The following is an 11,974-nucleotide window of genomic DNA, read 5'->3' on the forward strand; positions in this document are numbered from 1 at the left end:
GCTTCTTATTTCCTTGTGATTTCTTTTTTGAGCCCTATGTCGTATAAGAGTGTTTAAAATCTCCAAATATTCCAGGTGTCTCTTGTTACTGATTTTTACTTTAGGTCTGTTTGGTCAGAGTCCACATTTAAATGTGTCATTCTTTTAAATGAACTGAGATATGTTTAATAGTCTGGGCACATGGTCTGTCTTGGTATACTTTGGTATGTCTTTGGTATACTTTGTAGGTAGCTTAAGAATATGTACTTTTACCATTTAAGATTTTATGTAAATATTAATTTGTTCAATTTGTTTCTGATAGTATTATTGAAGTGTTTTGTATATCTTTTTTTATTTTCCATCTACTTATTCTTTGAATTATTGACAGATGAGTGTTGAAATCTGCACACTTAAATGTGGAGCTACCTGTTTCAATTCAGTTCTATCAGTTTTTACTTCATGTATCTTGAAGCTCTATTTTATTTATTTATTCACATTTAGGATTTTTTTAAATGGACCTTTATTTAATTATAAAATGTTTCTCTAATTCCTGGTCATATTCATTGTCCTGAAGTCTACTTTCTATGGATTTTTTGCTTTTTTTTTTCTTCTCCTTTTGGCTGTGCATTGTGACTTGCAGTATCTTAGTTCCCTGACAAGGGGTTGAACCTGGGCCGTGGCAATGAAAGCACTGAATTCTAACCACTGAACCACCAGGAAATTCCCAGAAGTCTACTTCTTCTGATATTAGTAGAATCATCCCAACTTTCTTATGATTAATGTTTGCATGGTATATTTCTTTCTTTTTTAAAAAAATCTGTTTTTCTTTAAAGTGTGTTTCTTGTGGGCAACATAAACTTGCTCTTTTATCAAGTCTTATCATCTCTGCCTTTTAATTGTAGTTTTTAAATCATCTACATTTACTTGTCAATCTAGTTAGGTATGGTCTACCATCTTGCTATTTGTTGTCTGGCCTATCTGTTCTTTATGCCAATATTTCTCATTTTTTAATTGAATATTTTATCATTCATTTTGTCTCCTTTAGTAGTTTATTAGCTGTACTGTTTCTTTTCCTTTTCTAGTGTTTTCTCTAAGGTTTATAATATTCATGTTTAACTTATCGCAGTCATCAGATATACCACTTACATTACGGAAGACCATTCCAGTGTACTTCTATTTTTTACCCCTTTTATCCTGTGTACTTTTGCTGACATATATGTTGCTTCTATTTATAATAGCATAATATATTGTTATTATTTATGCCTTAATTGGTGATTATCTGTTAAGAAAATTAAAGAACAAGACAGCAAACATCTTTTATGTTTACCCACATCTTGATCATTTCCAGCACTCTTCATCATTTTGTTTAGGTTTATGTTTTATAAGAACTTCCTGAAACAGTTCTTACAGTGCATCTATGCTGCTATCTTAGCTTTAGTTGTTGTCAAAATATCTCTCTTTTTGCATAATATTTCTAGGTTGATAGGTTTTTTTCTTTATCCTCTTAAAAAAGCTGTGTCTTATTGGCTTGAATTACTTCTGATGACAGTTGGTGACCTTGTTCTTCTATATGTAATTGTTAACATAAAACAGCTATTTCTGCAGTAAAAATGAGTTTTTCAGGATCATCAAAGAATTGCAATTCAGAGTCTGCAGCTATGTTGAGTCATGTGCAAGTCTCCAGCAAAATGGAGAGGAGAACTCTTGTAGAGGGGGAAAGGAAGTTGGGAGAGCTAGAGTAGACAAAGAGTCCATGACTTTTTCTTAGCTGAGTTGTGCCTGTCTCTCATTGGCTGAGCTCTTGCCAGGCAAGAAGACGGTGTCTTCCTGTGGCTTCGCTGTCATCCTTTTTTTTTTTTTTTAATTGAAGGATAATTGCTTTACAGAATTTTGTTGTTTTCTGCCAAACCTCAACATGAATCAGCCATAGGTATCCATCTGTCCCCTCCTTTTGAACCTCCCTCCCATCTCCCACCCCATCCTACCCCTCTGGATTGACGCAGAGCTCCTGTTTGAGTTTGCTGAGCCATATAGCAGTTTCCTTTTGGCTATCTATTTTACATATGGTAATGTAAGTTCCCATGTTACTCTTTCCATATCCCACCCTTTCCTCCCATCTCCTGATGTCCATAAGTCTATTCTCTGTCCTTAAGTTTATTCTCTGTGTCTGTTTCTCCATTGCTCTCCTGTAAATAAATTCTCCAGTACCATTTTTCTAGGGCCTATATATTTATCTTTCTCATTCTGACTCACTTCACACTGTATAATAGGTTCTAGGTCCATCCACCTCATCAGAACTGACTCAAATGCATTCCTTTTTGTGGAATGCATTCCATGAAGGTTGCTTCTATGTTCTAGCTATTGTAAATAGTGCTGCAGTGAACAGTGGGATACATGTGTCTTTTTCAATTTTGGTTTCCTCGGGGTATATACCTAGGAGTGGGATTGCTCATTATTAGAGAAATGCAAATCAAAACTGCAATGGGATATCACACCTCACACCAGTAAGAATGCTGTCATCATTTTAATTTGGGGAAGAGGCTCCGAGGGATCTGTGTGAATCTTGATAGGATGTGGACACCCTTCTGATCTCTCTACTCTGTTTATTTTACACAAATAAACCTTTTTTTCCTCTGGCAGTTTTCAAGATTTTCTCATTCTTACTCATTTTTAGTATTTTATGATGTATCTTAATATAGTAGTGTGTGCCTTTTTCTATTTGAATATTAAGCTTCTTAGATGATGGGTTTTCATATTTGGAAAAATTTTAGTTTTATAACTTCATGTACCTTTTCTATCTTTTCTCCTTTGTTTCAAATTCCAATTACACATTTATTAGATTGCATATTGTCCTATTGTTTAGTCAAATACTAATATTTTTTTCTTTATTTCCAGCCTTTGCATCAATTTAGATTTTTTTTCCTGTGTTGCCACATTTATTGTTACTTTATTCTTCACTGTCTTATCTATTGTTATGCCCATCCAATTAATTTTTCATTTCAGATACTATCCTTTTCAAGTGAAGAAATTCCATTTGATTTTTATATTATATCTTCCATTTCTTTTCTCATTAAGAACATTGTTTCCTTTAAATATTTGAATATAATTATACTTACTTTAAAGTCTTCATTTGGTACTTCTATTGTATTTTCATTTCTACGTCTGGTTCTACTCATTGAAATTTTTTCCTGATTATTTTTGTCTCTAAAATGCTATATATTATGAATGCTTTATTGTTGAATGTCTAGATTTTGTTTAATTCTTTTAAGAGTATTGAAGTTTGTTTTGACAGAAAGTTGAGTCTTTGGAGACAAAGTTGATTCTTTTGACACTTGGTTTTTAAACTTTATTAGGATAACTAAAGTAGCAGTTAGCAAAACTCTTTCTTAAAGGACCACATCGCAAGTATTCTAGCCTTTACAGGCCATATGGTCTGTTGCAGTTCCTCTATTTTGCTACTGTAGTGCAAGAACAGTGATAGACAGTACTTACCTACAACTACAATCCTTGTTATTCACAGGGGACTGCTTCCAAGACCTCCAACAGATACCAAAATCCGAAGACACTCAAGTCTTTGTATAACATGGCATAGTATTTACATGTAATCTAGCACATCCTCTTGTATACTTTGTCATCTCTGTATTATTTCTATCTAATACAATGTAAATGCTTTGTAAATAGTTGTAAATCAAATGTTGCCACAAATAGTAAATTCAGTTTAGCATTTTATAACTATCTAGATTTTTTTCCCCAAAATATTTTTGATCCACTGTTGGTTAAGAACCAGAGAGTCAACTGTAAACTAATGACTGTGGCTGGATTCTGCTAAAAGTGAAGCTTAAAATACAGGCAGTTTGGACTGGATTTAGTCCATAGGATCAGTTTGCTAATCCCTGGTCTAGAGGAACATTTGTTTTAAGGCTAGGTTAGCCCTACTGATAAGGCCTGACCCTCTGAGGACTCTATTAAATGGGGGCATTGAATGTTGTCTTCACTCTGGTTTGTCTGAACTCCGACATCTCCTAACCCTGTGTGAATTCTAGCATTTGATAATGTTTTAGATTCTCAGTAGTTGTACTTTCCCTTTTCATTGTTATTTTTCTGGCTTTGTGTAGTTTCACCCTGTGAGCACACAGTGTGTTATTCTTGTGTACAGTCAAGGGCACCCGGATACAGATTCCTGGAACTGTACTTTTAAGTCGCTTTCTCCTCTATGGTACTGTGCCCTGCAAATTCCAGCTGTTCCACAGATGCCCCATGCTTACACCTCTGTCTCCTCACCTTACTCTGCTATGGTCTTCTCAGATTCCTCTCTGTTGGTTTGGATTCCCCTGCCTTGCTCTGTGGTCCAGAAGTGGCCTCTGGGCAGAAAGCTGGGGTGACTATAGGATGACCTGCTTTGTGTCTCCTCTTGTAATCACAGTCCTGTGCTGCCTGTTGTTCAGTGCTGTCTTTTGTATTTTGTTCAGTTTTCTACCTGTCTAAGGTAGGAGGGCACATCCATTCCATTTATTCTGTTACCGGTCAGACATAGAACTTTCTTAATCACATATTTATATATCTAGTGAAGCAACTTCACATTTAAAATCAATTATGACTGTTTCTAGGACTGTATCCTCCAGTTTCAAGCTAAATGAGTAACTGTCAGTTCTCAACTTGCTCAAGATTTTAATGCAGTGGCTATGGTAGCTCGTTCATAGGCAAGCTGGCAAAGAAGAAACAGTTCCAGTGGACGCTAGTTTTGTTTCAGCGTAAGTTACTGTGGTATCTGTCTCCAGCTTTCTCAGTAAGTTGATATATGTTTATGTATTTGTCTTCTACTTTTGTAAAAGACTTGCTAATGATTTTTCCATAGTCTTTTTTAATCTCTTTATCTTAAGAAGAAAATAGTAGGAGCATTATTGTCTTAACCTTGAGGAAGTCTTTGTAGGAAAACTGCCAGTTTCCAAGAAAGAGGGAGAAAATAATGAGAACTACTGGCTGGCATTTTTCTTTTATTTAGCGAGTAAAAGCAACACATTGAGCCAGAATTTATTTATTTACGTTAGCGCTCTGGCTGGCTACAGCTGAGAATTACTAGTCATTCAAAATGCAAACAAGAATTACTCAAAAGCTATAGTAATAAACACCTCTGTACCTCTATGCTGAAGTAAAATACCTGGCTTTATTTTTCTTTTGCATGTAAAAATTCATTTATCTTAAGCTAATATCTGCCTTTCTGAAAGACAGTTTAATCCTAAATCCCCTTTTAATATGTTTGTTTGCTTTGGAGGGAGGGACATACTGAGAAGTGAACCTATTATTTTTCTATTACTTTTTGTCATGTTTAATAGTTTTGACTGTTTCTAAAAGTTCTTAGGACTTAGTTATCTATATATTAGTCCTGAAAGACAGTACCAACTGGGTAATCACTCTCTGTGTTAGCTTATTTGTAAATGAGATATTTCATCTGTCTCCACAGGAAGAAGTGTTTCAAGTTAACTTTCTTATATTGAGCATGCAATTTCATACTGTGTGGTAATATACCATGTTTTTTCAGAGGTTCTTCCAACCTTTGAAGAATTACAAATTTATGTTGTATAATTAATAATCTCTGTAATTGGTGGAAGTGGATTCCCCTCAGGATGAGTCTTCATCTCCACCAGGTTTTTCTACTTTCTTCTGTATTGAAAGATGACTCGAACCAAAATGGCAGAAAGAGAGGTAGCTTTGGGCCATAAATTTTTCATTATCCTGACGTTATGTGTTCCCATAGCAGAGGGAGCAATTCTTGGTGACTGCCTCATCTAGCTTTAAACAACTTTAAACAACTGTTTAAAGTTCTTGCGAGAAAGAAGTTGCATTAAACTACAGTGCCTCTTTTTGTTGTTTTCTGCGGCATATACAGAAATTCCGCCTCTTGAGAAACTCACAGTGACTTATTGTATTTCCTAAAGATGGCTAAAACTCACTCCAACCAATTTCTGAACTTAGTTTACTAAAAGAGTAGATTAATAAGAGGGATTTGGGAATACCCCCTATCACAACCACCCCTCACCCCCGCGGGTATTAACACTGTGCACATTCAGTCATAGCCCATAATTCCCCAAAGTGGATATTGAAACTAATTCTGATAGTGAATGCTATTTTCGTATGTTACTGTTTTCAAGAATATATGTGCTGTTCAGTTCAGTTCAGTCACTCAGTCATGTCCGACTCTTTGCATGCGCAAAGACTGCATGACTGCAGCGCACCAGGCTTCCCTGTCCGTCACCAACTCCTGGAGCTTGCTCAAACTCATGTCCATCAATTTGGTGATGCCCTTCAACCACCTCATCCTCTGTTGTTCTCTTCTCTTCCTGCCTTCAATCTTTCCCAGCCTCAGGGTCTTTTCCAATGAGTCAGTTCTTTGCATCAGGTGACCAAATGATTGAAGCTTCAGCATCAGTCCTTCCAATGGATATTCAGGACTAATTTCCTTTAGGATTGACTGGTTGGATCTCCTTGCAGTCCAAGGGACTCTCAAGAGTCTTCTCCAACACCACAGTTCAAAAGCATCAATTCTTCGGCGCTTAGCTTTCTTTATGGTCCAACTCTCATGTGCTGATTTAAGGGAAAAGGTCAGCTAGGAAATAAGCTGAAGCTCCAGTCCTTTGGCCTCCTGATGTGAAGAGCCAACTCATTGGAAAAGACCCTGATGCTGAGAAAGATTGAGGGCAGGAAGAGAAGGGGGCGACAGAGGATGAGATGGTTAGATAGCATCTCTGACTCAATGGACATGAATTTGAGCAAACTCCAGGAGATAACGAAGGACAGGGAAGCCTGGCATGCTGCAGTCCATGGGGTCATAAAGAGTCAGACACAATTAAACAACAACAACGAGGAAGGAAAAAGTTTTTCATCACTCTCTTAGGGTCCTTGACTGGTTCTGTAAATTCTGAGAGACAGGTTAACAGGAGGAAAGCATATAGATTTATTGAATATGTTTTACATGACATGAAAGTCTTCATAAGGAAATAAAGACCCGAGGAGGTGACCCTGTGTCTTCTCTGCTGTGCTTGTGAAGGGTGGGTGGTTATGAATGTGCTAGGTTAGGGAGTATGAGGTAGCTGTGCTCAGGAGCAGTAAGCCGCAGGAAACGGATTGTTCTTAGCATTCCTTTGTTGTTGGAGGTAAGGATGTTCCTTTACTTGGTATAGGGAGGACCCCTCCCACAAGAGAATTTTGTTTTAGGGGAGAAGGGAAGGATATGGAAGGGCAGAGTAACCTTCCTGCTTCTGCCATTTTCTTGAAATCCTTTAGCTTGAAATATTCACTATGCCAGTGTGCCATATTTGGGGATTCTGTGTTCCAAACCCTATCATCAGCAATTCCCATGCCCACTTCCAGAAAAAGCATGTGTTTGGTGCTTCCTTTTTATGTCTTATTTATTTATTTTTGGCTGTGCTGGGTCTTCACTGCTGCTCGGGCTTTTCTCTAGTTACGGCACGTGGGGGCTTCTCTCCAGTTGCCGCGTGCTGGCTTCTCGTTGCTGGGGCTCCCCTTGTTGCGGAGCGCAGGCTCTAGGTGCACAGGGTTCAGTAGTTACAGCATGTCGGCTCAGTAGTTGTGGCTCATGGGCTTAGTTGCTCTGACGTATGTGAAATCTTCCTGGACCAGGCATTGAACCCATGTCCCCTGCATTGGCGGGCGGATTCCTATCCAAGGGAAGTCCTCTTTATTCCTTCTTGATACTGACCATTGACGCTGTCACCACTGACTGCATCCAAAAAATAGTCTGATCCCCCAAATTTGGGATTAGCAGAAGAGATCATTTTTTTCCTCCTACACCAATAGCAACAAGGTGAACAGTTTTTAAAGGTAACTTTACTTGCAATCCAAAAGAAAGTTAAATGACAGAAATATAGACGTTTGTAGAGCACAGATGCTTTGCATCAAAGAAACTAAGGTTTAACTCAAGATTGGTTGCAGTAACTTTCCCAGAATACAAATCAAAAGTGTTCTTTCTTTTCATCACTTTCTGATGAAACCTGGAGGATATTCAGGCAGATCCCATCCTTCATTGAAGTGTGACCACTTTATCTGTTTCTGAGAGCTATTATTTGGACTTGGACTTCACATCAGTCAAATGGCCTCTATTTCAGTTTTGAATCTGTTTACTTCCTTTTGACTGCCTGCCCTGAAAAAACAAAAAGAATTGTATACACTCCAAAGCTCAAAGCCTATTAGACTCTTTACAACAGAAGGCATGTCCCAGCTCTTCCTAATCAGTGAGATTTTCTCTGGTAAACTCAGTCTTGTCTCCTTTTCCATCCTTTCTGCTTTCCAGAGAAATAGTTTTTTCTTAAGGCTTAGAATATTTAAACAATATGTTGCCACATGCATTCTATTTGAAGTAATCACCAAGGTTTTTAAAATGCATATAGAGTGATAGAAGCGTTGAAAACAAAGATAGCCGTCTCTCTCCAGATGAATATTCACATTCTGTTTTATTTTGTTTTCCTAATACCAGGTAGCTATCCGTAGAGAAGTGTAACAGTTGCTGGTTTCTCAGGGGATAAAATGAATGAAGGGGAAGTTGTCTGTGGAAAGAACCGTGTACTTTGTTTTTCTCAAGTTATCACTTGTGCTTTGTTTCAGTCTTTGTTTCTCTTGGCTTTCCTCCTAGTGGCAATCTGTTTCCTTTTATTTTTCTTTACATTTGAAAGTTTCCTACTCTGCTTCCAACTTTTTTTTTATTAAATCTAATCCTCAAAATATGGGATTTTGAATTTATAATTCATAGTTAAAAGCATGTTAAAGTTGCTTCTCCAGTTTAGATTGTATTGGTGTCCTAGGGTAAAGTGAAAGAAAGAAGGATGAAGAGGAAATTATTCTCCTGGGCTGCCCTGCAGGAATCCCTTCTCTGTACTCTAAAAGTTCTTGTTCTTTTCTAGGAGTCCAATGTGCTGATTGCTGCTAACAGTCAGGGTACAATTAAGGTAAGCTATTTTATACATCTCCATTTTTAGGCCATATCAGACTATAACTATAACACGGAAATACAGAGTTGTACTAAACCTTAGAGAGCATGCCAAATCATGAGTCTCTGTCTGCTTGGAAATGGCTTTGATTGGAGGGGAGAAGAATAGGTAGCTTGCAACTTTGGAGGAGATGATACTACTTGTTAGAGGTTATACAAATGCTGAAGGGTCTGAAAGGCGGTCAGAATGACAAGCAGATGAAGACTATGAAGTACTCACTGTGGGCCATTCACTGTTCAGCTTCTGTTATGCCTGTGCAGCTGTCCCGCTGGGTATTCAGGGGACAGAATCCAAGATACAGCGACAGATGCTTAGACACTTAGCAAATTTTAAAATGTCTTTAACTCTTATTGTATTCTTCTCTTCGTCGTGTTTTTCTTCCTTTTCTATCTTGACAAGTAGATTTTTCTTCAGTTGCTAGGGGAAGAAAAGGAATTCTACTTTTCTGTTGAAAGTTGATTGATTGTGTGATCATGCCATTGGTATAATCTGAAAACTTTGATTTCTCTTCACTCACAACCTCATTCCCAAATTCAGATATAGTGTTCCACATACTTTTCTTGGTAGTTAGCGGTTCAAGGAAATAAAAAAATTTATCTAGTTACACCATTGGATACTCAGCACTTAGGCACAGTACATTGGATGAATAAATCCTGAGCTAAGCAGTGAGCTTTTAATCGAAACATCGTCTTGGAGAAGGGTTTTTATTACATGGGTTTGATTAACACTTAGTTTGTGGGTACCAGTTCTTTCCACATATTCTGTGCTGATACAGAAGTATCAGAATGCATTTTTAAAAATAAGATGTGTCTGTTTCCCTGCCACTTAACATTAATTTTACCATGGCTTACTTCCACTCATCCCGAGTGGAGAATGACCCGGTATCAAGAGAGCAAATCCAGGCCTCACACACTGTCCTACAGAGATGAAAGGAGCAAATACAAAGCAGAACAGCACTATTAGCTGGTCAAATTAATTTACATGGTATATTTCTTTTTATATATCTGGTTTCTTTTATTTGGGAAGACTTATTAGAGAGTGATGGACAAAAGCCAGTGCTATATTATGGAAGCCTCATACAAGATGGTAGAAGATCTTAGAATCTCCATTTTAAGTGATTCTGTAGTCTCTCAGTTTCTCCTTATTCTCATGGCAAGGCTTGTATTGAAAAAGCTGTACTTTATTCTTCTACATGCTTGCCCTTTGAGGCAATTGGGATTGCTAATGTATCTACAGAAAGCTCAAAGCTACATACATACTTATAGAATCTCAGTGATAAATCTTTAGATTCCTGTTCAGTAGCCCTGACCTCTTATGTAAAGTAACATGCTTGCCAAATGTAAAGACAAAAAGCGTTAGGGAAGCACGGGTATAACTCAAGCCTTAGCATAGCAGGCTATAAGTTGCTCCTTTAATTCTTGCTGCTGCTGCTAAGTCGCTTCAGTCGTGTCCGACTCTGTGCGACCCCATAGATAGCAGCCCACCAGGCTCCGCCTCCCTGGGATTCTCCAGGCAAGAACACTGGAGTGGGTTGCCATTTCCTTCTTAGCAGCCTAGAATTACAGTCTTCATCTAACATAATCCTTTTTGACAGTACTCATAATTGTCCTCACATTCAGTGTCCTTTCTCAGCCATTTCTTCTACTCTTTTTATAACTGATCATTGCTTTTTCTTATTTTTAGTTTTAGCACTATCACAATTTTTTTTTGTATGATAAGGTACTACTCTAATAGCTAACAAAATATCTTGATACCCAGACAGTTGACTAGACAATAAAAGAAGCAATAGGGAACGGTTAGATTTTAGGTCCTGAATACCTTGTTCACTATGAGATGCTAGTCAATGCAAGAAATAGATTAAAATTCTAAACAGTAATAGTTAAAATTTTTCTTATGATTATGGAAAGATACTAACATAATATTCCAAAAACATCATATTCATGCTATGCATCAGACAGTCATTTATCTTTATTTTTTATGTAGTTTATCTCGAAGGCACCCTAGCTAACTGTAGAGATAACTAACCTGAAAGAGTTCATGCAGCTATCGAATTGAAAGTAAGAATGGATTAATGTCTAAACCCTTCAAATTCTTTGGCATTTTAGCAATTGGGAAACTATTACTTGGTTTGGTTCTTTTTTACAATGTAATAAAGACTGATTTAACTTTTTCTATATTGTAAAATGGTTTTATTGTACTGATTCTTTTTTCTCCCTATTAGGTGCTAGAGTTGGTATGAAGGGTTTGCTCAAGTTAAATTGTACTAGATCCTGCTGAAATACATCTGCAGCCGACAATGAGAGAAGACAGATCCTGCAATGTCTCTCCCCAAAGTCACCATGGGTTTTGGATTTGTTTTGAGTATTTTTTCTTTCCCTGTTTTTCCTCCTTTTGACCTTCGGGACATTGGGAATACCCAGAGAACTCTCCACCATCAATGTAACTCTACGGACTTTGCTGCTGTTGGTGGTATGCTTATCTAATTTTTGTGATAGGGAAACAAATTCTTTTGAATAAAAATAAATAACAAAAAAATAATAAAAGTTTATTGAGCCACAGCTGAGCTGGGGAACTTTTTGTCAAATGTGGCAAAAGATAATTTTGTCTTTTCAAGAAGCATAGCACACCTGAATTACAATATACTGATGAATAATTTGTAAGATCCGTATTTCCCGACCTCTTTGGAATTATGCATATCAACATAAATGTAAAGCATAAGGATTCTTTTCAGTGAGTTTAATGTTTACAATTGATGGGAACATTATTAACTTCACCTTGTGAAGTTCTGTCTTCATCCTCTGACCAGAGTTATATCATCAGCAAGTAGCATACTCCTCATCCTTCTGGATCTGGCCAAGGGTCTAACATGTTGACCTGTTGAGACCACATTCAGACAGAAGGGGAGTATCAGTCTGTGACAGCTGTCTCTGTCTTTGCCTTTGAAATGTCACCCATAAGGCCTTAAAGTGAAAGTGAAAGTCACTCAGTCATGC

At 37.3% G+C, this 11,974-nt stretch overlaps 1 protein-coding gene across 6 annotated transcripts in view; it reads left to right on the forward strand.

Moving 5' to 3' along the window:
* Positions 1 to 11,539, forward strand: part of COP1 (COP1 E3 ubiquitin ligase) — a 213,223-nt gene extending 201,684 nt beyond the window's left edge. For all 6 annotated transcript variants that reach the window (XM_070474042.1, XM_070474041.1, XM_020882898.2 and 3 more), the window contains 2 exons: positions 8,895 to 8,939; positions 11,203 to 11,539. In XM_070474042.1, the coding sequence (XP_070330143.1) occupies positions 8,895 to 8,939; positions 11,203 to 11,220 (63 nt within the window). In that variant the 3' untranslated portion in view covers positions 11,221 to 11,539. The remainder of the gene's footprint in view (positions 1 to 8,894; positions 8,940 to 11,202) is intronic.
* The last annotated feature ends 435 nt before the right edge of the window (positions 11,540 to 11,974 follow it).

Source organism: Odocoileus virginianus, chromosome 11 (assembly GCF_023699985.2).
Source record: "Odocoileus virginianus isolate 20LAN1187 ecotype Illinois chromosome 11, Ovbor_1.2, whole genome shotgun sequence".
Lineage (NCBI taxonomy): Eukaryota > Metazoa > Chordata > Mammalia > Artiodactyla > Cervidae > Odocoileus > Odocoileus virginianus.